This window comes from Molothrus aeneus, chromosome 2 (assembly GCF_037042795.1).
Source record: "Molothrus aeneus isolate 106 chromosome 2, BPBGC_Maene_1.0, whole genome shotgun sequence".
Lineage (NCBI taxonomy): Eukaryota > Metazoa > Chordata > Aves > Passeriformes > Icteridae > Molothrus > Molothrus aeneus.
Window position 1 is genome coordinate 56,108,970 of NC_089647.1, and position 24,102 is coordinate 56,133,071.

Consider the following 24,102-nt stretch of genomic DNA (forward strand, 5'->3'; position numbering starts at 1 on the left):
GTTGATTTATGCCTCAGTTTTCTTGAGTGAGTTATACCATTCTGAAATCTGAATAGAATTATCAAAGCTGCACAAGAAATATGGGTACACATGAAAATAAAGAAATCACAAAGTTGTTTTTTTCTTAGAAATATATTTTGTAAGAAAACAATATTAACATTAAAAGGAAATGTTTATTATACAGTATAAAATAATTGCTTGAATTCAACTCAGTTCCTTTAACAAAAAAAAAAATTAAAAAGCCTGAGGATTTTTATGAAGTCCCAATTCCTACAGATTTGATTCCTACTGCAATAAATAGTGGGCTTTCCCCACATCATCCATAGAGCACACACACACTTCAAAACCCTCCCTCATCCCCCTCCCCAAGAAGTTGCTGTCCCCTGTCCAAATGTGCTCTAAAAATCACCCCAGTATTTGCAGCCCCCCCCCCCGGCCCCTGCACCCACCCCCAGATTCCATCCACCCACCTCTCTTGGCCAAGCACTGTACAAGCGACAACTCAGGCTGCAGGAGTCTCCCCAGGCAATCTCTTGGCTAAAATCAACAGTGGCCAGCCACTGACTAATGTATAAATGGCTGAGGTGTTCTCAGCTGTCTGTCCTCATAAAACCTGCAAGAATATCTCTTAACTCTGCCTTTCATCTGCCAATGCTGGCAGAAGGGTGCAGAGTTTTAAAAGCTACAGTGGGAGACAAGAACAGGCAATGCAATGACATAAGCGTCTCTTTTTCAGGAAACTAAGCTAAAAAATTTACTGCTCAATTGCAGAATTTGACACTGGCAGATTTTGTTGTAGGAAAATATGCCTGCTCAATAACTATAAATATCCCTAAAACATTTCTAGGGCTTACTACGTATTAATTTTTTTTTAAATTTCATTTTTACATAATGCCAGCTTAATTACCCTCCAGGTTTGAAAGGCACCCAGTGACCAGCATTCAGGTATAATTACTCATGGCATTGGTGTGATTTCATCTCCCTTAATACTGACAAGTTTAAAAGAAATGTATTAAGTTAAGAAGAACAAAGATATATATTACATTTGCTAATTGCAAACAATCTCTTATAGCTGCATTTTTTCCCATTGGGATTAAAAAGTGCACGAGTTTAACATGTCTGTACATAAAAACAGTTTAAAACATTAAATATACAAACAGCAAGAGGTTTTAAATATTTTGTATCAAATACTATAGGACAATATAATTTACATTTTTTTTTACACAAAACATTACACCTGAAATATAACTTTAGATATTACAGAATATAAAAATACATACTTTTTGTTTAAAAAAATGTATTTGCAGGTTCTGGCACAAAGTAACACTTTAAAGGCACGTCATATTTTGGCAATCTATATTTGCAATTAACTGTGCAACAATAACAACATGACCTGTAATTAACTTTTTAGAACTGCAAGACCAGATGATCTCCCTTCTTCCTGGAATGGCCCTATTAATCAGGGAACAGTTAAGTTGGACTGTTTAAGTGTTCTCCAAGCCATTTCTGCCATGGTCTGAGCTCTCCAACCCTAATCCAGCAAAGCATAATCAGCCCTAACTCAGCATCTGAAAAGCCACATCAAATGCAATGAGATTAGTCACACTTTCATCATCTTTGCTGTCTCAGGGTCAGAACACTCAACCTAAGCAAAATGGAGCCCTAAAAACAAGTAGGGAGCCAAGTTCTGTCCTGTCTACGTTTGCACCCAAACTAGTAAGGGTAACCAGGGCAGAACTTGGCAACAGAAGCTCAATAATTTTAATTGTTTTGATTTCAACTACAGCAATGCAAAAGGCACAATGACTAGTGAGGCCAGTGGAGACAAATGAAGTAAAACTGCTTTAAGACTGCATCAGGAGAACTGTGTAATTTTGCCCTTCCATGTATTTGCAGGACTCCCACTGGAATTTACATGGGACAAAAACGTGTCTTTATATGGCTTATACAGATGCAATTGGGCTGCAGAAGATTTTCAGTTCTTCAAGTTGTTTTTGGACAACTAAAAACTCAAATTTTCAGCACACTAAAGAAAGATTCAATCTAAATCCCTAACTTTAAATGCTCCAAAGTAAGTTGCTTCTTGCGAAGAATCCAGTAGCAATGGGTTTGATACCTGGATACTTATCATTTCTCTGGATTTTAATTTAAAAAATCCCCCTACATTTACAGAATAAAAATGAAATTCTGAATTCCCTGACCAGTATTTGGTGCTTCCTCCCTTCATCAACACATCAAAGCGCCTTATTTTAACGTTTGTTTTTATCACATAAACCATCAACTGAAGCCCTCTTTTAGTCAAGTTTCCTGAAGTTTCATGATGTCTAAAACAAATATTGGCATAAAGATAGTAAAATCCATCTTGATTAACAATCAGTTTTCCATCGTTGAATGTCATATTTGATAAGTTTGCCTGGCCTTTGTCATGATGCCAGGATGTGAGGTTCACTTTGCCAGTTCCTGGAGATAAAAAAAAAAAAAAAGGATTATTTACAAACATAAATGATAGGGCTTGACAAACCCCAACATTTAGAAAGCAACTTCTATGTTTTCAGAATCAATAGCAACTGGAATTCTATAGGCTAAAGTGAATATGAAACAATTATGATAAAAATTCCTAAAAAGAAAATGTCTTTTCACACCATACATTCCCAGATCTTGCTTGGTACTTATAACTGTGCCCTCCCAGCAGAACACCTGCTGAACTATGGTGCAAAACAGCCTCTTGGCCTATAGTTTGATTATGCTAAGCAACCATGAAACAAGCTCTGCTCAGGCATTGCATTCCACCTAAAACTTTAGTCAAGTTACAAATAGTTGAGAGGAATGTGAAAAACTTGTTACTGGTCTTTAACATGCAGGTGTTGAAAAGGAATAACTAAAGTTTGGAAAAAAATGCTGAACTGGCAAGTCCCTAAAGAGAAAGCTTAGGAAGCCTTCCATATTTTATGTTCTTATGACTGTAGTGGTAGAAAGGTAAACATACTTTTCATTTGATAACACCAAAAAAATGGGGAAAGGTCAGTACAGTTGTGCATCTTTAGTACTACACACTGAGTTGCCTAGACTTCACACAGCACTTCAAGTATTTATGACAAACTTCCTGATAGGCACAAGCCACTAACATTCTATTATTCAGGGTAACAGCCAGGGCATAACACAACAGATGGTGGCCAACTTATCCCCCTAACCCCTAGTAATTTTCAGCACACAAGACTGACCCCACTTGCTCCCTCCCACAGCAGTGTGTTCACGTAGGTACCAGAGTACTGTGCACCTCAGCCTCACAGTGCAGCTAAATGCCTGCTTGAAATATTCAGTACCTTATTCTCCCAACATGGAACCAAAAAACAGTCCATCCTTAGCAAACTTTCCATGGCACACAGCAGGGCACAGTGCCCTCTCCTTCGAGCATGTACAGGAGCATGCCCCAGGAGCCCACCGGGTCTGTGCAGAAAGGGAGGGGAAGTAGGAACAGGGGGATTTGAGAAAGATGAATCTCCCCTAACTGCCAAGGTCAGCAGCTTTTCCATGTGAGAGGAATACTTCAACAGCAGCCCAGAACAAAAACCTTCTGGCATTCTTCCACAAAGACAGAAGCAAAAGCACTGTCAAAGGCAGATCACAAATCGCTGCTCCCCTATGGGTCTAGTGCAGCCAGGTAGAAATTATGAAAGCAAGAACAGACAGAGAAGCCAACTTCTCTGCAGTGCCTCAAAAAAACCATCTGAAATCCATCAATTAACTGGAAAAGACAGCAAGATCTTAAGTCTCTGAGCCTGCAATTATTCACCTGCAAAATATACTGAGTTAGGGGTATCAGAGTGCACCTCTGAAGAACCGGGAACAGCTGAGGAAATTACAGAACTTCATCTGCACAGCATTAAGTCTGGAAGAAGTACTGCCCTGTCGAGGGGGGGCTGTCTTCAAGATGAGGAGGACAGGCAAAAAATCACTAGCTGGATCAGAAGATAGGCACATTAGATACAGGACAGGAATGCACACCTATGACAGAACAGAAAGGCATGCCATGATTGCCTGGTGTCACACTGGGTAGTTGCTAGGCAGGTTTTATTTACCTGACAAGTCAACTTTTTAGTTGCTAGTCAAGCTGAAATTTTGAAGAAATCCTCAGTGGGAAGATGTTCTGCTGAAGAAAGGAAAAGAAAGCAAATAGGTGCTACAGTTGCTTGTAACTGAGAGAGGGGCTCTGGGTTACACTATTTGGTTACACTATTTGGATGCTCAGGGGCAAGAGATGATGGGTGATGACCCTCTCTGTTTTGAGCAAAGGATGTGTACAGATAACTTCTGGAAGTGCAACTTCTGGAAGTGCCTTCCAAGCTATATTATAATGCTGTGATCATGTGTGCTGAAGCAGACAGGCAGTTTGCCACAATTCAGAGTTCCAGAAGAGGTGTGCCACAGCCAGCAGCAGAGCACAAAGATGCTCTAGTAGGGGTTATGCCACACAACCTGTAATGGAAGGAGCAAGCAGGTTCTCAGCACTTCTGGTGGTAACACACCTAGATTTGGAGACAGCAAAACAAGCAGTACCCTGGAACATAGGAAGTGCAGGAAACTGGAGCATGTAAGTGCTGGATCTGCTGTCCATGAATGTGATGTATCAGAAACTCTGACACATAGCCCAAGCCATGGGACAAACAAAAGTGCTGCAATACAGTATCTTCTGGAAGATTACTTACTTTGGAACCATGAAAAAAACAGCACAAGCTAAGTCCTGTTGACAGACAAGGAAATGGCTGGGGGATAATGAACAAAATAGCCCTCCAGACAGGGCAAAAAGCTTTATATAAGAATTCAAGATAATGCATGCTTCTTCTCAAAACTGAAGATAAATAAAAACAATGTCTTGCTTTTTTGTGAGGTTAAACTAAGACTAATACAAATGAGTTAAATAAAATTAATTAGCAAGAAGGAGGATGATGTGAGAGGAACAGGGGAGAAAGGAGCCCTGTTTTGATAATTTGTTTGCACCCTAGTAGCTTTCAGTATAAATAAAGCCTGAAAAAAGGACCAAAGTACTGTTTGCTCTGAAAAGTCTTCTGGAGGCAAAGGGCAGCTAAGTCAAACCTGCAGCTGTAAATAGCTCAGAATACTACAGCATTTCCTTAGACAGCTAAAGGTATCAATTCACACCCCAAATGATATATTTAACATTTATATTTATTTCTGTTCGCGATTTTCCCCTTTAAACAGTGACTAATTTCTGTAATCAATTTATAAACCAAAGTTCACTGTTTTCATTTAAAACCTAGGTAGCATTTATAGTGAACTCTGGTAAAAACCAACCAGCAAGCATCCAGCTTTAACCTAAGGCAGCAAACTTAAAAATACACACAGCAAGCCAAACCACTACTGCTTCTGTGCCAAAGGGTGGGTGGGGACACCATGATCTGAGAAGGGTAATTTCCCCCCATCCCTTGCACTATCCCCCAGCTGCAAAAGTGCACTTGAGGCCTGACATTTTTGTGAACCAAGTCAAAGCAAAATGTTCTCTCACAGACACTGCTCAGTTCCCCTTCATGAAGGGTGTTCAGTAGAAAACTGCTTAAAATCCTGTTTCACAGTGATGAAGACTTTTTTTTTCCCCTGGCACTGTTTATTCTGGATGAGTTCAATGACAGTAGAGAACCTTAAAATACTAAGAATAGATTTGTCCACTCAGGGATGGCAGAAAACAATTCAGATGGATTTCAGACATGCAGGGTAAAGAAGCAAAGGAAGAAAACAAATTCCCATTTGCAGTCAGAGAAAACAAGATGGGAGAGGAAAAACTCCTGGTGACCCCTGAGGCAAATTTTTCTTTCTTTATGCCTGTCACTAATCTCTGTGCTACCCAGGCAAGTGGGTACTGCCTCATGCCAGTGAGCATGATATTGAAGTGCCTCACAATCAGCAGGTTCAGAGTTCCTTCTATCCCTAAGGATGCAGCCCCTCACTGCTGCAATGCCCACAAGGGCTGCAGAAGCTGCGCTCATGGATTAACTCCTGGCAATGCTCTTCTGAAAGAGGCAAAAGCCAGATCAGAAGGAAGTACATGCAGCAGCTCATCACACTGACAAGGAGCTCATCTGCAGAAAAAAAGAACAATGTCTCCCTAGCCATCACCCATAGATGTGCTGTGCCACATCCTTGAAGGTTAATGCAGCAAAGCACAACTGTAAAAATTATCAGCTGCTGTAAATTACAGTTGTAAAATTACAGTCTACAGCAACATCCAGCTAAGCAGCAAATAAATGAAAAAAAAGGATTTCACAGACTGTAACACTGACACACACTCCACTTCTGCAGATGAGTGATCTGTTCCTATGACTAGCAAATTAATTGAAATCTTCCAAAGACAAAATGCTAAGGCAAGTTTACTGATACTGAATCCTCTACTATTGACCTACCGAAAAGTAGGTCAAAGCCAAAATCTGACTAAAATAGAAGATTGTCAGGAGGCATTTGAGCTAACAAGAAAACCTGTGGAAGTTCTGACTGCCATCTGACAAGCTGTTTAAGCTCTCTGCTATAAAGCTCTGGATTGTAGCAATGCCAATGCACTTGAAAGAATTCTATCCCTCCAGGCAAGAAACTGTACAGAAGTGCTTTGTCTCTAAATAGAGCATGAGCAAGGTATTACTATGCAGGCTGCTAAAATCTCAGATTTCAATTCTCAACACACCATTCCCCTTTGGTTTCGTTATATAAAACAGAAAATCAATGTGCATAGCTCAATTAACAATGAGTTCAGCCCTGCAGAACATATAAATCTTCAGAGAAAGAAGACAGTGGTGATCAATGCACCCCTTCTTAAGATCCCCTACCTAACAGCTTCAGAAAAAACTCTGGTTTACTTCTACCACACCAACTGTTGAGAATACAGCATTGAGAACACAGCAAAAAATCTCAACTGACAGTGCCCCAGGGCAAAAACTAAAACTGTTCTAACACTATCTTAAAATGTTAGGAATGAATCTTTTCCTCTGGAAAGTGTTCCAAGGCAACTCATGTCTTGTTCCCTGGTATTGTACTAGCAAGGATATTCACAAAGCCATCTGAATACTTGTGTGCAGAAAATAAGAGCTGTGGCAAGATAAAAGAATGACATCCTCTTACCACAGGGGCAGATAAAAGCCACAAGAACAATTTTTTTCCCCCTGCCCAGTAGTTTGGGCAATGTTTGTGCTGGTACATGCTTGTATGTATGCATGCACCCTCATGGCTGGCGTCCAGTGGGAGTGAAAAACTCCTGATGGGCCATACAGGCCAAAGGAAAATGGCAAACTTTAGAGGAGAGCATTCAATGTGGATCTTCCTCACCTGAAGACAGCACAAAGGGACAGGATTTGCCCCTCAAGAGGTTGGTCAAGAAAAAGGGCAATTTGAAATAGAGGCCACTCCAAATCAGCAGAAGGCTGATACAAAGGGGAGCCATCCTCCTTTAACCACTACTCCTGCTGCCTCTGAAATCCTTTAATGCATCCAATTTATTCTGACTATCAAAAGCCATTTCTGAAGTTCCAGTCTGTTGCTGTTTTGCTGAAATATCTTCATATACTTCACTTTTGATACATTTATATTAGTACTGGAAGTATTCACTTAAAAAATGAACTTACCAGATGGAATATTCTTATCATCAATAATGAGATGGGCAAATGGTTGCTTCTCAGGTTTGTTCCTCTTGTACAGTTCAAGTCCTAATGCCTCCATTGCAGCTAGAGATAAAAGAATTGCATTATCCCAAAAAGACAAGTTTAATGGAACTAAAATATTGCTTATTCATAAACCAGTATCTACCTTTTTCTGGTCTTGGTGGCGTTCTTCCCATAGCACGGTGGACTTCCTAAAATGAGAAGGAGACATTGCTTTGATGCTTTCTTGGTTTCATAATAATGTTTAGTTTGCACACTTACAATAGTCTGTGAATGTATCTGGGGACACTGTTCCACCTGCAGCACATTCAGATGTCTGGGATATAAATTATCAGATTTACATGATTCATGTAACAGGCACACACAATCAAATTACACCTAGTAATTTGGTAATTCTAATAAAGGTTCATAGAAATGTTAGTATGTATGATCACTGCAAGATTTACTGTAGTGGTGACAGCACATTTCAAACCTTTTCTACTTACTGTACTTGGAATGTTTCTGCAAGCATAACGGAACAATGATTGATAAGAAGGCATCAGATCAAATAATAGAATTTATGAACTGATTTAATGACTTAGATTCTAAAGGCAAGGAAAGAGGCATTTCTATACAGGAACTAGTGTGTAATCACTCTAACAATTAAGGATAGCTAAATTCTGAATTTCACTTGTGATGAGGTGAATGCAAACCTCCACGCCTCACCATTTTCCCCCAACAGGGAAGGCTACAAGGCTTTACAATCAAGGCTCACTTCTAACCAGGTATGCAGGAACTGAAGGATTAGGTATCATCCATACTGGACCAAAGGGACTGGGTGCCAGACTTCAAAAGGGTGTAATTCTTAGCTGCAGATACATTTTAACATGAATAAGAACTATGCTACCCAGACCCAAAACCAGCACAAAATGCAAACATCAGGCACCACAAAAAGCTTTGCTTTTAATCATTCACACCTCCTCTTGAGAAAAAGATAAAACCAGCAGATTTCAAAATTTAAGCAGCCTGTTGTTGTTACAAGCCCAGACTAAGTTTAGTATTAAACTCAACCCTCAGAACTGTCTCCCTTTTCCCCATGACTCTGTCTGTTTTCTAAAAAAACAGGGGTAATATGTTGGTTATTCTGAATACCTCATATCATGGAGCTGTCAAGAAGGTGTTTAGTAAAAGGAAACATTTTGCTGAAGACAGCCCTCTTTGAACCTAGGAGTGGTCCTTTATATCATCTTTATGCCTCGCACACTGCTATTTGCCTGATTCAATCCATGTATATGAAATACATCTCAGATTTGGCCAGATCAGCAAAGTCCCACTGTGCTCTCAATCACTGGGGTGTTTCAGAATTTGAAATCCTGCTCTGAATACACCTGAAGTCCTGCTTTTATGTAGTTTTGCAACCGCAGTGAAATATGTAGTGCCTTGGCTGGTGCATTTATTACTCTCGCTTTCCACTTTCAGTAGGTGTTTAAATGTTAAACCAAAATGAAAAGCCACAGTAGTGTGGAAGTTGTAGTATGACTATCAAAGCATAATGCTTCAGCTGAGATATGCTGATTTCATAGATAAGAACCATGAAGATGCTTTTTGCTGTAAAGACTAGAAGAAAAGCAGAAGAATCACAACTTCAAAAGCAGCAAAACTCACATCCACTTCCTGCATTACATTCACTTTGCTTCTCTGATCTTCCTACTTCAATGTCAGTTCTAGGAGCACAAAAATGAAGTTCAATTCTAGGAGCTGCATGTCAGCATCAGCCACTAGCCACATTTGAGTAAGAAATAGGAAGATGACAAGAGAATGCAAGTACTAGGTACTGTGAAAAATGACAAAAGCCTCCACCCTGAAGAGAACAGGATGTAAGGCAAAAAGAGCCTGGGAGATAGACCACATTCTCAGAGATTATTGCAGCAAACCTATCTCAGCCCTTTTTCCCTTGAAGGAGAGACATATTTGTCCACTTGCTTTCTTACTGGAAACTTCTCAGATGTGAAGTTTGTTTCAATATCCTTTCCTTTGAGAGGATGTGATAGTGTCCTTGCCTGGAAAGCCTACTGAGCAGATCCAAAAAGAACCATGTACATTCTAATCTCCTACTATCTAGACTTGGTACTAAGAAAAAAAAGAAAAATCCCATGATTGATAATTGCTCGGCCCTTGAAAGGCCTGAATTGGTGGACTGCTATTCTAGTTTTAGCTTACATTTTTCTTAGGAGCCTCCAGTTCTGCTTCTGCACATTTCCAAAGATGTTCTAGCTTAAGCAGCTGAATACCTCATCTTCTGAAACCCAGCAGCCTGACTCAGCTCATCTTCCACACGGAATGGCTCTGGTCCTCATGAGATCAGTCTGAGCTGCTCTCCTTCTAACTGGTGGTGGTGCTGTTCATCTGCAGCTTCACCACTCAGTAAGCAGGACAGCTACCCAGGAGGACCTGGGTCCACAACTCTCCTTGTATGGAATTCATGATTAGCTCAACTGGTTAGATCATGGCACTAACAACACCAAGGCTGGGGGTTTTGAGCCAATTGTTCATTGACTCTTCTGTGACCCTATCACTGGGTCAGAAGTGGCAAGACTGTGGCCAGAAAACAAAATCCTCCAGCAGCTCTCTAAGCTCCAGACTAGCGTCAAGTTCTTTACTTGATTCTGACCAGCCTCATCAAAGTTTGATATCCTTTCTGTTATGTTGCCCCAGCTTCCAAAATGAAGACAAAACACATTAATTAGTCCTAAGAAAACAGATATGGAGTTGTAGGTTTCCTCCTAAAAAATAAGCAGTTAAACACGTCTCGATTTTTTTTCTTACTTGATGTTCATACAGTTCCAAGGTGCTGATACACAACCTACCTTAAAAAAGCATTTAACTGTATTTGCTTCTGACCCTGAAGGACATTTTTCAGTGGATGTTTGAAGGTAGCCTCTTAACGGGATTATAAAATCCCCTGGTATTCTTACTGCAAGGAATTAAGAGCTGTGATTTCTCAAATCACCAAAGTATCCACTGTGTTTTTTAGCTCCTGAATGTTCTTAGGTGTCTCATACTTACTCACAATGTAAAGGCTCATTAAGGAGGCAGAAACAACTCAACAGAACCCGTGACTAAGACATTGCTATAATGGCATGAAAACTGCTGACAAAACATTACCAGCAACTTCTCAAGACTGCCATCCACAAAAGCGTGTGTGATACCAAGCTGTTCAGTTATTTTTAGCAGAACTGTACACAAAAATCACCCCACTCTTCATCTTATGATAAGCTGCACTTGTACACCTTTGTCATTTGCTCACTGCCCACCAAGTCAACTCTGCTGGCCTGCTTCCCACATTCCAACCTCCTCCACATACTCACTGTTTAAACAACAGACAAGGAGTTAGTCACAAAAATGAAAAACACATCTTCCCTTCATCCAAAAAAAAAAAAATAGAGGCCACTAAGAAGCTCCAAAACTTTCTCATTTTAAAGTTAAAAATCATATTTTACATGCCTGGAAAGTTGGGAACTGCTCGCTACCTCATCCACAGCAGGCTGCAAAAATACCTGCTGCTCTTGAACTTATGTCCAGTGCTGAGGATGCAGAGACAAGGCTACACCTGAAGACATGACATTTGTGAAAGGTTTTTAGTCTCCTTTAGCTTTTATCTAAATATCTCAGAATCTACTTTGAGCAACTCTAAGTAGCCTTTAGAGAACAATGAGAAGAGAACTTCTGGACACTCACTTATTGCTTCAGATGTGATCTTAAAGCTTCTTTAAGCACTTGACTCTTTTATTACCAAGTGCTTTAAGTACAGCTGATACCAGGAAGAAGTATCTGATTCTCTTGCCGGAAATTCAGCAATCTGAAGAATGCTAATCAGGAAGGATGTAAAATAAAAAGTACATGAACCTATATTCAGACTGTAGTTTAGAGACCAGCAATAAAACCTCTCTCCAAATGAGTAGTCTACTGCTTGCAGGAAAAAAAGAAGGCATGTAAAGCTGTAGGATGGAAACCTACAAAATTGTAGGTGAAATTTTAACAACTTACAGCAATCACTTGTGAAACCTTTACTTGGTCCATAACTATGTGCTCTTTAAATGTCTGCTAAGTATATAGATCTTTCTATAAATGCTGCCCTGGAGGTCTAGCAAAGCACTCTGTTGCCATGTGGGAGAACAGCTTATGCCTGAACTCCACAAGCAGCTAGAACCTGGGAGCCCTGCCAAGCAAAGTTACTTACAGATTGACCCAAGATACGTTTGTAGTCCTTTCTACTTCAGGCTCATAACAGACTTCATAAGGACTGTGGTTAGAGCATCTGGACTGCCAAAACTTTTTTAGGGTTACATGGAAAAAAATTAAGCAAACAGACTGGCTAGGAAAGTATATTATTTGTCTGCTTGCAAGTTTATATGCAATATTGAAAATATTCTCTCTACTTAGTAAGCTGATCCTTAAGCATAATTTTTATCACAGCTTATGTTAAGGAATCAATCATTAGATTCTGATTAAAAGGAAAAAGCTATTACTTTTTCAGGAGACAAGTATTTCTAGTCTGGACCTTGCAGCCCTACTACACTGGTTTTCATAAGAGCACTTCCACTTTCAACATCAATCTCTGCTTTACATTTAAGCACTCTGTCTACAGGTGTGCAAAGAAAACCGATGAGAACTGGCACAGGAAGCCAGAAGCTGCAACCAGACCATAAACCTGAGCAAAAGAAATTTGTCTATTTTCATTTCCTGAACAGTTCTAATTGCAAAAGACAATATATTAAAAAATTAAAAACAGAAATGGTATTTTGTAGTGCTCCCTTTTAGTCACTTAGCATGCTGCCAGTTCAAATAAGGATACTGGTTCTTAAAACACACAAGTTAGATTTTTTATTCTCCTTAAGGAAAGTGAAGAAAGCACAGACAACAGGAAACCTCCTTTAAGTCACATTAGCTGGATCCACACACAAAGGAGTGTGTGCAACTGCAAGTAAGTTATAGCTGCATCTCTGCTCTTCATTGTTGCAGGGTGACTGAAAGGCAGAATTTACAGATGATGATAAAGTATAATTCTGCCTTGACACTGTTACTTTCACTTCTCTGATGTACCGACATGATGTAAAAAGCCTCAGGTCACCACCTTCCTATTTCTTTCTTTTTCTGTCATTGATACAAGATGACAAAGCATCCAGACCACTGGTGCAACTGCTTCATAAGCTCCATTGCATTCAAAGGAAATTCAGAGTCTAATTACTGTGGCAAGGGAAATTTTATTGTTCTCAAACTAATAGTGATCAGCCAAAAAAGTTATCCCTACTCACTACTTATCCTGGCCACGGACATTGCAGCATTTAACCTCCATCCAGACTGGCAGGATATAAAGCCTCAGCTAAAGCCAGTGCCTTTGTTGAGTAACCAGCAGCAAATAACCAGAACACAGAGCTCCCCATTGACTTACTGTAACAAACTCCTTCCTCTGTCACGAGTGAAGGAGCAGCCCAGCACACAGCACATATGTAAGTGCTTCGTGAGAGGCTCTAAAAATGCAGGAGGGAAGAACTAATCCTACAGACATAACCCTTTGTTTCCCCCTTAAGCTCTTGAAGGAGGTGGCTAGCAAAAGAGACAAGACTCCTATGTCTCTCTGTGTTTTGTTCACAAAAAGATCTGTCACTTAGAGTTCTCTGTTAAAACCAAACATCACATTAGCACAATTCAAATGCTGTAAATTTAAGTCAAGTACAGTCCATGCTAAAGCATATGTGAATTCAGCTCAAATCTTATGAAACTGCCAGTCCTATGAAGATGTGAGGCAGTAAAGTTGTAATGGGTCTGATAAGCCAGAAAAACCAAATACCATAGCAGTCATCCATCTGTTACACAGCCCATAATTAGCACTAAACACTATAATGAACACAAAAAGAGATCAAAGGCAGTAACTGCAGTAAAAGGGGATTGTGGCATATTTCCAGCTTGCCTAGGCTTCTTCACTAGGCCTGACTTCTTTTGTCATTTGTGTTGGGAACAACCTGTCATTCTCAATTCCTGGACAAAGACCACCCAGTTATCATGCTATGGCCAAGTAGGTCTTTTGCCAGTGTGAGAATGGCCTGCACAGAACTGGCAAAGTGAGCAAAACCAAAGCAGGAACCGAGCCTCATTTTGGACCAGAGCAAGAAACAAGAGCAAATGAGAGCAAATGCTATCTCCTTTTCCTTCAGGCAGTATTTTCCTTGCTGATGATCTTGACTTAAGAGAATCTTGTTTGGAAGATTCCCTTGAAAACAATGTGGAACTGACACTTGTTATGAGCATCTGGAAAACCTATACAAATATTAGCGTAAATGACTACTGTTCAGGCCCATCCAAATGTCAGAATGGGTAATCACCTAACTTCAATCAGTTTTCTTAGTACAACTTCAAGTCTTCATTTCTTAAAAGAAAAATAAAGTAAATAAAATGTGCCTGAATACAGAATTGGTTAGCCACTGCCAGATTCATCAGCAAATACAATACAATCCTAGATAAAACACCAGGTGTTACTTAAACACCAGGAAATAATTTATAGAACTCACCTCTGAATACAGATCTCGGAAAAAAACATTTTAATTTCAACAGGACCATGAAATAAAGAACACACTGTCTGTGCCACTTACCCTCTGCACAGCCCTTTGGAAAGCCTGTTTCACACTTCTACAGGATTCTGGCATTAACTTCACTTCTTGACTTTCAAAGGAGGCATCATGCAAATCTGTACTTTCCTGGTGTCCAAAAAGTGTTCTGACACAGTGTGCATGTTCTTTTGAAATTCTAGTAGGGTCCATCTGAAACAAAAACATAAGCAAAACCACAGTTCTAGGTGTTAGAGACACTTTTCAACCATCTAAAAGTTTGGCCCCTGGCTAAGTTTATTATTTAAATTCTCATTATAAGCAGTGTAAAGAGAAAAAGTTCCCAACACCCAACAAACATGTGAGATAGGAGAATGAATTATCTCCTGGTGCTGCCTATTTAATTAGCTTAGACTAGGTACGTGATTTTCAAAACTTAAAGAAAAATCCCATTCTTATGGTAAAGTCAATAATTTTGAATTCTGTATTTCAACCACTCAGGGCAATATCACAGTTATTTTAGCAGGAAATATACACAGTTATCCTACTACAAAAGCTATTCTTTGTAAGATGACACATGAATGTCAAGTAGAGAAACATGGGGACAGTATGTATGTGTGTGTATAGCACATCATTTTCAATAGAAGACACAGAAGTTATCTCTGAAACGATTTTATCATTGAAATTATATCACTGAAGCTGTCAGTCAGCTATCACTGAAACTGTTTTATGGATATGGATGTGCTCATGGTGGATAGAGTTCATTTTCTTTACAGTGGCTGGTAAGGGGCTGTGTTTTGCATTTGTGACCAAAACAGTGTTGGTAACACAGGGATGTGTTTGTTACAGCTGAGCAGGGCTGACACTGAGTCAGGGCCTTTCCTGCCTCGCACCTCACCCCATCCCACCAGAGAGAGGGCTGGGGGTGCACAAGGAGCTGGGACAGGACACAGCCTGGACAGCTGACCAGAACTGGCCAAAGGGATACCCCAGACCATATGGCATCATGCTCAGCATGTAAACATGAGGGAAGGAGCAAAGGAGAGACATTTGGAATGATGGCATTTGTCTTCCCGAGTCATTTTATGTCAGCTGTCCTAGGGATGGCTAAACACCTGCCTTCATATTCTGCTTCCTTTGCATGTGCAGCTTTTTCTTTACCTTTTAAATTTTCTTTATCTCAACCCGTGAGTTCTCACTTTTACTCTTCCAATTCTCTCCAGAATGCCATCAGGGAGTGAGCAGCTGTCTGAGACTTAGTTGCCAGCTGAGATTAAACCATGGCAGTGGCAAAAGAAATAGTCCAAAAGACAGCAGACAGTAAAAGTTAAAGACCAAAAGATGACTGAACTGCACCACAAGACACCTCTGCATCACTGGACAAGGCATGGTAAGTCTAGAGAATCTGCAATACATTTTTATCAATCAGTCTTTGTGACTGAATCAAGTATATTTTTAAATCCTCTGTTCTATCAATTAGATAAACTGGAAGATAATCCAAGGGATTAGGATTGTACCTTGGTAGCACTTCATTGCACAAAAGCTATTGAAAACATTTCACCCTTTTTTTTCCTCATACTCCAAATCCATTACACTGAAGAGATTAACAACCATCTTTCGGAGATGGCCTAGGACTCCCAGAAATTGTTCTCAACTCACATTCATTCTGCTTTTACTTCTGGCTTAAAGAAGGGTTTTTGCACCCAAACTCTTAGTCTAGGCTCCCTAACTGTATCAGCTGGCCTATTTAAGAACATTGACTTCTGTCTTTCTTTAGTTGGAAAGAACACTTTTACCTGAGAATTACGAGAGGTTATTTGTATCAGCAGTGCAGTAACACTAAGACATTATGAACGGTGCCTAGTGTTCAGTTTCCTTTAACACAGAGCTGAACAAAACACCATATCAAAAGGAAGTTTTTCACAATACAAAATAGCCAGAGTGAATCAAGCATATCATTTACTCACAGGAACATAAACTCAACTCCCTAACCCCCCAAAAAAGAAATTAGTTAACTTAAAAGTGTAAGGTTAGGATTACAGTGCTGAATTAAAGTCTACACCACCCAGGCAGCCACCCTATAGTAGCACACAGCAGAGAGACACTTGTTGCACAGACAGTAGTACCAAATGCTGCCTCCTCCATCACCACCCTTCTGCTCAAGTCTCCAGATGGGAAGCTCTTTGCCCAATTAATTCAGACCAGTGTCAGATGCTGTAGCCTGGTTTAGCTGTCTCAGTCATCCCTGCAGATCTGGAATGAAACAGGTCATAGAAGGTTCACCTGATCATAAGATGCCACAGCATTGACCAGAGGGGTAGTGATGAATTACAGAATGCCTTGGAGGCAGTAACATCTTCCTGTGATGGCCTGACACAGCTGAATCCCCATAGAAAATCTGTGTACAGCCATTGTATCTCTATGAATTAAGTGCTAAAAACCTACACTAATACCTTCTGAAGTCAGCTAGTGCAGTGCAGCCTCATTAACTGCATAAGGAGATCTAAACCAGCACCTCTCTGCTCTCACCCCCTTCACCACAGAACTTAATTCCTGGATTTCAGTCTCCTCTTCTAAATCAGTAACAAGGGAGGAATTTTTGCTGGCCTAATTTCATTTAAGATTAGCTCCCCAAAACCAAGTCACTCTACCCCAAAACCAAGTCACTCCAGATAGATCAGATAAGCATTGGAGTCAGTACAGGGATAGGCATAAGAATGAAATATCAGGAAGGCAGCACTAGTTTTAACTGACTGTAAAACTGCACTCTCCAAGCATCCCTCACACTATATTCCACTTGCATTCAGAACCCAGAAAAATCAACTAAAATAAACTAAACATAACAAAAAAGAAAAAATAAAAAGAAATTAAAAAAGAGAAGCACAAAATGTTTACCACCAGCTGCTAAAAGGCAGTTAATGCAGAATGACTTGGGTTGGAAGGTACCTTAGATGTCTCTAGTCCAGCCCCCTGCTTGAAGCAGGGCCAACTGTAACTCAGGCCAGGTGGGTTAAGGCCTTTTCTAGACAAGTTTTGGAGAATGTCCATCAGGGAAGACTTTCAGCTTTCTGGACAAACTGCCCTAAAACTTCACTACTTCCAGTGTGTAAAAAAACCTTGGTTTTATATCCTTGGTGCAATTTATGACTGTGCCTCTTGTTTTTGCTGCACATTTCTGAAAAGCCTGACTGTCTTCAGGTAGCTAAAAACAGTGATTAGCTTCCTTCACCTTAGTCTGTTCTTTGTCAAAGAATCCAGCTCTCCATTCTTTTATACATGATGGCTCCTACCTGTCACAGTGGTTTTCTGCTGGACACCTTCCAGTTTGTTGATAAACTTCTGGTACCGAGGGACCCAAAATAGGACCCTTTATTTCAAATGTAACCTCTCACGCTGGGATCATTAGAGACCTGACTGAACTGATGTCTCTTAACAGGATCTGGCTATCTGAGTCTTCTCCCCTCTACACAAATCACAGAATAGAACATAGAAAGTTACAGCAAATAACTGCCAATAAATACTAACTTGTATCAATAATTCTACTAGACAGACACTACTATCCCAGTTTTGGATTTATTAAAACACATCTTCTGAATTACAAGCAAGAGAACTAGGTTTTACAGCAAAAAATAATGAAATTTGTAAAGGCCTGCGTGTTCAGCATGACAAATCATGCCAGCACAGACTCATTGCTATCAGAAATCATTCAAATGTGTCACACAATACTGTATCACAACAGTAACAGCAGATTGCACAGAATCCCTTGCTCAGTTTACAGTTATCTGCTCAAGGCTTAAGACAGAAATCCAGCATCTCTGCACCTACAGGTGAAAGACTGAAGGCTTAATGGAAACACTGCAGCTGACAGTTTCGGCAACCTGGAGCTGTGCAGCCCACCCTGACAAAAACTGCAAGTCTCCAGAGTTACTGCTTGATAAGGGGAAATTCTGATCTTGGGACCAGCTAACCCACCTGCTGCCCTCACCTTTTCCAAAGAATACCTTCAAGAATAGTCTTCACCACATTTAACTACAAAAATCAGCTCACTTGCCTGAAAAGGACTTCTCAGAAATCCTGCATCATAAGTCTTTACAAAGAACAGGCACTGAACTACCATGGCTGTAAACAAGCACTACCAAGCATTGAGATCAAAACTGGGGAAGTAGTGATGCACAGAAAAATTTCCAAGAGAGTTTTGAGAAGAACTTCTAAAGAATGAGAAAATTATAATGAAAAACCAGAAGCAGCTTGCTAACTTGCAGGGTAGGGCACCTTCAGCAAAAAGTCCTAAAGATTTACTATCTGGAAGAAATATCAAGATGCAAACACAAATAAAGGCGAAAGCTTTATAAATTGTGAAGTATTCTAAATACCCTAGAGGAATTAAACAAAAGAGAGGAGTGTCTAGCTTATTTTTAATATCTGCTTTGCCTGACCTTGAAATCAGGTCAGACTGTTCAGTGCCCCCAGTTTTCAGCATCTCTCATCATTCTAGTTGCATTTCTGGACTCTATTCAGCCACTTCAGGGCAGCCAAAATGAACTCCAGCATCATGGGTTAGATTACCTTACAGAATTAAGAACCAATTTTCTGATGTAAAAAGGACTCAGTTTGGTTTTAAGAGATACAATACATTCCACCCAGCTTTACTATTAAAGTTTGCATCAATTATGCACTGTTACAATATTTCATTAAATACTTCCTCCTTATAATAAATGTTTAAAATCTATACTTGCACTTTTTTCAAACTTAAACCACTTTCCAGACTATCAAATATCACTTTGCACTCCATGACCTTTCTTAAGCACCAAGAAGGGGTTCTTTCAGGCTTCTGAAAGATGTTAACAGTCCCCAGCAAGCTGTTTTTTCTGTTAGCCACAATGCTCACAAAACTTCAACTGAAGTCTGAAAGGTAATAGTTTGAAAACATACCACAAGAATTCCACATAAGCATGAAATAACAATAACAACTGATCTTCCAGGTCACCATTTATCCAACTGTGACCTCTTGAATCTGGTAGAATACTTGAAATTTGGACAGACTTTTTTTTAATGGGAAGAGTGCACACTCTTGGAGGTCTAGCTTAAACTGTGGGCATTAAACACCCAGCCACCACATTTCATTTTGAGCAGTTTCAATTTGCTTCACCCCTCTCCAGCTCAGTCAGTGTTAGACCAGATGCCTACTCTTTTGAAATCTAAGTGCACTAAGGAAATGGGCCAGAAAGAAAAGCTTAAAAGCTAAGCTTTTGGAGACTATACCTCAGCATTTATCAGTCAAAGTTAAAGAAAATACTTTTCTCACCTTGTGCTGTGCATGAGTCTCTATAGAATGATGACCTCCAGCTGCTCTGGGTATCTTAACTAAATTTTCATGGCATTTTTATAGATAATGATAAAATATACCTCAAAGTATAGGCAAAATAAATGCTTAAGACCAATAAATTGTTTTATCACTTAATTTCTTGGATTCAGTACACTGCACAGGATAGACCAGAAAGCAAGGATAAAACATGCTAATGTTTTTACATTTCAGTACACTATTATGAGAATGCTGGTAAAATTCAAACTTGTTGCTTTTTTTTTTCTTTCTTTTTCACCATACCAGCTCATTGTCTCCCTTGCATGGCACTGCATTATTTCTTGGCCACAAACATGTGTTTACCCGTGAAAACCTAGTGTCAGTCTTAGTTATGTGTCTTGTGAAATTCCAAATGCTCAAGCCACAAAATAAACAAAATTAAGGAAAAACCAAAACCTCAACTATTGTCTCAGCTTATACAATGTCATGATCCAGCCCAAATGATTTTATGCGAATACAGACAAAATGTGAGTGGTAAAACTGAGTCAGAGTTTACTCAGACTCTTAGATAAGGTTTAAAGAGCTTCCATAAGATATATAATTTCTTAACATCAGCCTATACAGTCAAATCTTCCTAATTCACATTTGCTTAATTTACCAACCAAACAATTCAAATCTTTTCATCCACAGCTACTACTACTAATGCCTCATTATTTCAACAAAATTAATTAAAAATAATTAAGTTCTGTTATTAAAGTACAAATGTAGATAGATGAAATTTACACTGAAAAGGCCAAATTGAAGTAGCTTAATAAAATCAAAGGTCACAGAAATCTTTCCAAAAGAAAGAGGTCTGATCATGTCCCACTTAAATAAAATAAATCTAAAAGAGTGTGAAATAAGAATTAACTGCTGCAGGACCTACCATGTTTTTCTATCTATATTATTCCACAATTAGAAATGGTGAACAAATATGAATTATCATATCTTCTTATAGTGAATTACATACTTAATTCAAGAGTATACTTATTATTCTATTTTCCATTGATGACATTTTCTCCATTAAAATTTTTTAGGCAATGACTTCAGTCAAGCCTACATTGAGTTATATCACCTCTTTAGATGTTTTAGAAATTCAAATTTATGAAAGACTCCATTCAATAGCACTACTCCAAATCTACAGGAACAAGAAGCTAGCAAGAGAATTAAGCTGTCAAATGCAGAATTACACCTGAACCATGCCATTTTTTAAAATCAAGGAAGCAGAAGAAAAATAGCCATTATGGGTTCTTTTTACCCTTTGTTAGGCACACATGAAACCCTGACATGTTCCTATCAGGAAGAGCCTTTCATAAGGGGGTACACTTTGATTAGTTGTTTTGATTGCAATAGCTCTCAAGCCCCCTAATGAACACATAGCTGTGCATCTCTGAGCTGTGTTTTGACAAGAATGTCTTTTCAGGTTCATGAACATCTGGAGTGAAAAACATTCCCCTGTCACAAGCTGAAGCAGGCATTAATTTATTTCACTGTCAAGCAAACAAGTAGCTTTAAGCTACTTTAAAATGAGTCCCAGAAATTAGATGTCACTCTTCTGAAATATACAAGTTATGATTAACTAAGTGGTGTACTGCCGTTACATTTTATTTTTCGAAAAATGGAAAACACAAAGCAATTGTCAGTAAGAAAATACGAATTAGTCTGCATAATAAATTATCAGCAGCGTTACTGTATATTTGACAGTCACTCATCTGATTAAGTGGGTATACACTTGTGCAACACCTGCTTTCAGAGTGCACTTAGTTAAGAAATCCAGCCTGCTACCTCAAGATCAAGTGCCTCTACCTAGAAAGTAAACCGAAAGAAACAGGTTTCCAGTCTGTGCCGACTTCAAATGAAAAGTACACACAACAGAAGCACCACTTCCATGACGGCAGTGAGAGCCACATCAACAGAACTAGCTAGCATCCGACAATAAAGCCAAGCAGAAATCTAACACCTTGCCCTGAGAACCAACCCCCTGGCAGCTCCCCACTTCCTCCGAGAGGGCTCAGCTTTGCAGGGCAAGAGATGCAGCAGCGAGGGAATCCAGGCAGCCGAGCCATTTCCAAGAAGCTGACCCCTCCGCTCCCCGAAAGCCCAACCGCTCATCCCCTTATCTGCCCCCACAGCGACACCTCCCGCGCTCCCCTCGCACGCACCGCTGCCTCTGCTGAGCCATCCCGGCACACTTGAGGCCTGGCAGGTGAGGTGCGGCTCTCCCAGGCATCCCCAGAATCCCAGGAAAAGCTCCTGAGCCGCGGCAGGCGCCTCTGGCCGATGCCCACGGGCACACAGACCCAGCTCCTCTGCAGCGCCCCTGCGCAGCCTGAGTGACAAACCATCACCAGTGGTGTTTCGTGACGATCTTTTTTGTCCCTAAAGCCATTTCTCCTGCTGCTGAGACATTTAAGGCAGCCAAAGACCTCAGCCATGTCACAGAATCACTGATTATGCCGAGTTGGAAGGGACCTTCAAGAATCATCGAGTCCAACTCCTGACCCCACAGAGCACCATCTCCAAAAATCCCACCATGCGCGTGAGAGCCTTGTCCAAACATTTCTAGAACTCTGTCAGGCTTGGTGCTGTAACCACTTCCCTGGAGAGCCTGTTCCAGCGCCCAACTATCCTCTGGGTGAAGAACCTTTGTCAAATACCCAATGCCAAAATTCTCTACAGTGGATAACTGAAAGCTAATCATTAAAAACCAAAGCCCTGCAAGACTTCAGGTGAAGGATCATGACTAAACTGTTTCTCGAGTCAGGGAACCCCTCATATCCAACCCGGCGGCGAAGCCCGGTACCCCAAAATGCACCCGATGCCCGGAGCGCTACCTGGAACCCTCGTAACTGAGCAGCTCCAGTGATCAGGGCACAGCACAAGCCGGGCAGGGCACTGGGAGCCAATTGGCCCGACCCATCTCAGAACTGGATCAACTTTAGAGACAGATAAGCGTCTCCTAAAACTTTTTGGTTTGTTTTTATTTTATCCCCTCGATCGCACCGGAACGAGGGCCTTGCCGACTTGAGCAGGGTGCGAGGCGGCCGTGCTTGCCTCAGCGGGAAGCGCCCGCGCCAGTTCCCGCTTACCTGAGCTCGAAAGTAGAGGAAGAGGGCGACGCTGCAGACCACCTGCCCGAGCCCCAGGAGGACGAGGGCGGCGAGCAGGGAGCGGGACGCGGGCGGCGGGTGCGGGTGCGCGGGCGGCGGGGGCGGCGGCGGCGCCGGGGCGCTCTCGTGGGCGGCGCCGCTGCCCAGCTCCTCGGAGCCGCGCAAGTACTTGGTGTAGTCTCGGCTGGCGCGACGCATCGCAGCTCCGCTCCGCTCCGCTCCGCTCCGCTCCGACGGCTCCACACGCGGCTCCGCCGAGCTCCCCAGCGCCGGCAAACAACCTCACCACCCCGGCCGGGCACCTCTTATAAACGGGGCGGCCAATCAGCCCCGGGCGGCGCGCCCCTGCCGCCCTCCTCCTCCTCCCGCCCGCCGCCACACGCACCACCGCCGCCCCCTCCTCGCCTCGCCTCCCCGAGCACAGACCGGCCCCCGCCGGCCCGGGTCGGGCCCGCCCCTGCCCCCGGTGCCCCGGCCCCGCCGCCGGGCAGGTCGCCCGGGGATGGCGGTCGGCGCTGCTCCGCCCCGCGCAGCGCTGCGCCTCCGGGGTGAGCACCGCGGGCAGCCCTGCCTCCGCCGCCTGCTGCCCCCCCGCACTCTTGCCCCACTCAGGTTTGCGCTCCACGCAGGCGGCCCCGTCAGCCGAGGCTTCCCTGAGCCCCTGGGTGCATCTGCAGGGTCCCTGTCCCCTAAATTGCCGGTGTCTAAAGTCAGCGTGCACCTCGGGTGCGCATCCCCTGGCCCCTTTGCTGGGTCCAAGCCCTCAGGGGACCAAAGGGCTGCTAACCCCTCCCAGTCTCACTCGCTCCTCACTCCAGCCAGGCTAAAATGAGCACAAGTGCTGTTGACTTGCGCTGTCCAAAGAAGCAATGCAGTTCACAATCGTGTTAAAGGAAGGGGTTAAAGACATGGCAAAGGTGTGCTGGCACCTGGCTGCCAGTGAAACCAGCTCAGAGCCTCCTCATCTCCCGTTACAGACACATTTCTGAGCCCTTGGTTAGGAGCATCTTCTGGTGTTCTCTGTGTCTCAACTTACATTCAGTACCAAAACCTCTGCTTCGTAAAGCCATGCTAAAGTTTGTAGCCATTTTCTTTTTCCTGGTCCTCTCAGGGTCCTGTTCAGGCCAGATATAATAGTGAGTTGAAGTCCAGCTCAGGCTTTGAGGAACATGGGAGAATGACACAGATCCATCCTACAGCTCATCTTGTCGGTAGAAAAAAGTCTGTGTTTCAACTCCAATACATGACACAATATCCTGTTTAGGTCTCTCTTATCTAATAAACTGAGAAAATTTTACCTTCCTGAGAGATTGACAGAACCTGACGTACTTATGAGCTCCAGCAAAGTAAAGGAAACTGGAACTCACCAAACCACCATGCAACAAATCACTATCAGAAGGAAGTGA

At 41.6% G+C, this 24,102-nt stretch overlaps 1 protein-coding gene across 1 annotated transcript; it reads right to left on the reverse strand.

Annotated features, from left to right (window-relative positions):
* Positions 1-527: 527 nt before the first annotated feature.
* TNFSF11 (TNF superfamily member 11) lies at positions 528-22,894 on the reverse strand. The gene is made up of 5 exons (XM_066571424.1): positions 22,676-22,894; positions 14,291-14,458; positions 7,807-7,852; positions 7,626-7,724; positions 528-2,460 (listed from the first exon to the last, which is right to left on the reverse strand). Exons 1-5 carry the CDS (start codon positions 22,892-22,894, stop codon positions 2,039-2,041), a joined length of 954 nt encoding a protein of 317 aa, XP_066427521.1. The 3' UTR covers positions 528-2,038.
* Positions 22,895-24,102: the final 1,208 nt, after the last annotated feature.